Source organism: Etheostoma spectabile, chromosome 11 (assembly GCF_008692095.1).
Source record: "Etheostoma spectabile isolate EspeVRDwgs_2016 chromosome 11, UIUC_Espe_1.0, whole genome shotgun sequence".
In the NCBI taxonomy this organism is placed as follows: Eukaryota; Metazoa; Chordata; class Actinopteri; order Perciformes; family Percidae; genus Etheostoma; species Etheostoma spectabile.
In genome coordinates, this window is record NC_045743.1 from 20355938 (window position 1) to 20359777 (window position 3840).

A 3840-nucleotide genomic window follows, 5' to 3' on the forward strand; every position below is an offset into this window, starting at 1 on the left:
AAACTTTGACATCTACCCATCTGAGATCCACCCTCTGTCTGATCGTAACTATTAGTCAAAATAGTTCAAAATGTCTGCCTTTTTAACTAAAAACGTATGTATAATTTGATATAAATGATGTTTGTTGACCCTGAATTCCAAGAATAAGTGTAAAACCTGTTGTTAAACCAGCTCAGGTTTTAAAATATAAAAGCGCCAAAAGCTGGAAAAAGTGACAAATGAATCAGAAAAAAGCAACAAAAACATTCACTTTCTGTAAAGGTAGAACACAAACCTGATCAGTTTTGGTCATTTTGATTTGGAATGGAATGCATTGATATTATAGGAATTAAAAGCTATTCTAAAGGATTTTGAGCATTATTCCCTTTTTTTAAACCCATTGCTGTTATTCAGAACACAACTCTACATACTGTATATTTTATACAATCACAACGGATTAAATAAACAGTGACATGTGGCTTCTAAAAAGCATCAGCAGCAGCAGAAATAAAGCAGACTCCATTAATTAGAAACAAATGAAAGCCTTTATTGGAATGTTGCAAGGTATTAAATACACAAATCCCATTCTTTTAATAATTTGGCATTTAATAACAAAAACAAATAACTAATACTGGTCTGACAGTCATTCATTTTGATCTTTTATAACCTCAGTAAGTCCTCTTCCCTTTAACTGCATCAGAGGTGGACTCCCGACGTGTGAAGTGAAAGCAGATGTGAAATAAATGTACTGTATGAAGAATTAAAGGGGAGAGAACACCATTAACTATTAAAACTCAAGGAAATAATGCGTATCAAAGCTGCATCGTGAGTTAAAACAGTCTGTTGCTGTTCCTGGTATCCTTTTCTTTTTTTTTTACCCTTGATTTCCGAGGTTTTACATATAAAAAAAACTTTTCTATGAAATATAAACAAGCTCTTACTGTGGTACACAGACATGTGCATTTGAAGCTGGGAAAAATAAAAAGGAGACAATATTTTCTAAAACTTGTTCAATGATCTTAGCGGACATTGGAGCTCCGCTCCGCCTGGACTTATGTTTCATAAACAAAGAAAACGTTGTGGTGTCAGGTAAATCACTGTCAAGGTTTTTATAATCATCATAACACCATTTTCATAAATCGTCATCCCCACCATTTATTGCATGTTGCAACAGATGCAGCACTGCTCTTAAAACAGTTTGGGCTAACAAACCATTTTCCCTCATTTCCAAAAAAAAAAAAAAAGAGCTATAGGAACATTCACAATACATTTTCCAGCCGGTCTGTGTCGGGTCTGGTCATCTTTTTCCCCTCCTCTGTGTATTCTGGATCGCCTTCTCGTCCCACACATCCATAGCTAAACAAGTAATTAAAAAAGCATAGAAGCACCACCGTCCCACACCTCCTGAGCCTGTCCTTTAGCACAGCCCGACTTCAGCTCCCCCACCCCCACCCCCACCCCCACCTCGGAGGTCCAGAGTTAAGACATGACCCCAAACACAGGGTTGTGGCGACAGATGCTCGGCCCAATCTCTTCATAGTCCTTTTTGGTGTGGCAAACCTGGTAGAACTCAGGCTGTGGAAGCACAAATGAACATGAAGGTGAGTACAAAAAAAACAGATTACATCATTAAAAAAGTTGCATATATATTTGCAGCGGGTAGTGTTTTCAAATTGCCAGTTGCACTTTGTTTGCACCGAGAGATTTTTAAGATTATTTTTAGAGCATTTCCACCTTTAATAGGTAGCAGTATATGTGCGCCTGCTCTACCAGCTGGGCCAATCCGGCCATGCACTGATTTTCTCATTTTCTTATATAGCGCTTTTTTCTAGTCTCAAATACTCACTGCGCTTTTACATAGTACAACCTTTCACACACATTATTACAAGGTGCCAGACACATTTACACATCGGGGGCAACTCGGGGTTCATTGTCTTTGACAAGAGACTGCAGGGCCCGGGATCGAACCATCAACCTTCTGATTGGCAGAAGACTGCTCTCCCACGGATCCACAGCCGCCCCATGTTTAATTACGTTATTGTAATGCACCAGAACACACCTTCAGTTTCTTTTCACTAAAAGTTCTGTGGTTGCCACTGACAGACTCCGATTGGTTTTCTAACATTATGGAACGGATCCCTACAGAGATGGACCTTTTAGTTGAAGAGTAAGATCCTTTTCGTAGTAATGAAACTATCCCGGGATCGCCAACGCACCAGACTCCATTTAAATAAACAGTAATTGTATGATCATCGTTCATTCAAAGTGGACAAAACTACATAAAACTAAAAGCTGTCTCGGTTAGTCTCTCTACTAATCACCACCTAGGTTTGGTAGAAATAAACCCTTAATTCAACCATTTACATGTAAAAAAAAAAAAAAAATTATATATACTGGCAATACTGGTTTTATACATGCTAAAAGTAGTGATTATATACATGGAGTCTGGTGGTTTTGATGATGGGGATTTGCTACACCATACTAAAAGGATCTTACTCTAACAAAAAAGTCTATCTCTGTAGGGATCCATCTCATAATATTTTCATACACTTAGAATAATACTAATAATCTGAAGCTGTCGTGGTTAAAACACCACTTTTAGTGGACGCAAACTGGTGGTGCACAAATGCCCAAGTGCTTAGATTGCAGCATTTATTGCCGTTTTTCTCCATACTGGACTTATCTACAAATTAAAACTACTAAAATAAACTAAATTTCTCCAAAGAATACGATTTTGGAAGCGGTTAATAATCGTGCATAGTCTTCTGAGAGACCTGAGAGATTTAAAGAAAACCGCAGTTATTCTTATCAGGGAACAAGTATATTAAATTCAAACATCAATTAGCCATTTGTGAATCAACTATCAGAGACATTTGTTCACGGTCATATTTCATGCAGGTGAAATGATCCGCTTCGCTGACACAAATAACTCAAGGGCGGAATATTGAAGTGTGGCAACCACCCACACAGCATTCACTACTGCTCAGTAGGACTAAAATTAATTAACGCAGCAAATACGGACTGAACAAAAAAGTAGTGCATAGCCTTCGATGCAACACAAGATCCAAGCCGTAGTGTTGGTGGTAGGGATGTAGCTATACGATCAACACACGATTCAAATTTTTTTTTAACAGAATGATGGAGAAATACTCCTTTTATTTATATAAATGTAGCAAAAAACGTCAGATGTGTCCTTATCAACAACAAGCTTGTGGAGCCGGACCAAAAAGCATCACCAAGTCCCGTCTCTGCTGTTTCTGTCCATGGTGTCTCACGGGTCGGCTGGGCCCCTCTGTGTCTTCAGCTGCAGACTGACGGAACGTTGTGTCCCAGCGTTGGAAACACAGAGACACACTTTACACCGTTTAGCTGTCCCCATTCTAACTAGGGCTGCATGATATGAGGAAAATATGCGTTAACGTTGAATTTAGCCATAAGGATATAACTTGCAATACATAATATTATTATAATATTAAAGTCTACTCAGTTCTGCATTACTGCTGCTTTCAGTGTTCTGCTAAAATACAAAGAACTGTTTGTTGAATTTAAAACAAATGGTAAAGGTTATCATTTCCTACATTTTTTATTGAATTGAATATAAAAAGGCACATTTAAAAGAAGATAATGACAGATTTAAAGTGCAGCTTTCTGCATCTCTGAGTCTCTTTTGAGATGTGTCGCAGCCTTTAACGATGTGGTTATTGCGCCAGTTGATATTGCGATGATGATAAAAAAAACGATATATTGTGCAGCTCCGTCTTCAACCTTGTTTAAGCCAGCTAACGTTAATAGCTAAGGGCAGGCTAACGTTAACCTGCTCTATGTTAACTAGCGTTACACCGTAGGCGGTTTCGGAACGCA

General features: G+C 38.3%; 1 protein-coding gene across 1 annotated transcript in view; it reads right to left on the minus strand.

Annotated features, from left to right (window-relative positions):
* Positions 1–505: 505 nt before the first annotated feature.
* The window catches only part of LOC116697845 (actin-related protein 3), an 18626-nt gene continuing 15291 nt past the window's right edge, over positions 506–3840 (minus strand). The window contains exon 12 of the mRNA XM_032529372.1: positions 506–1554. Coding sequence (XP_032385263.1) covers positions 1459–1554 — 96 coding nt within the window. The 3' untranslated portion in view covers positions 506–1458. The remainder of the gene's footprint in view (positions 1555–3840) is intronic.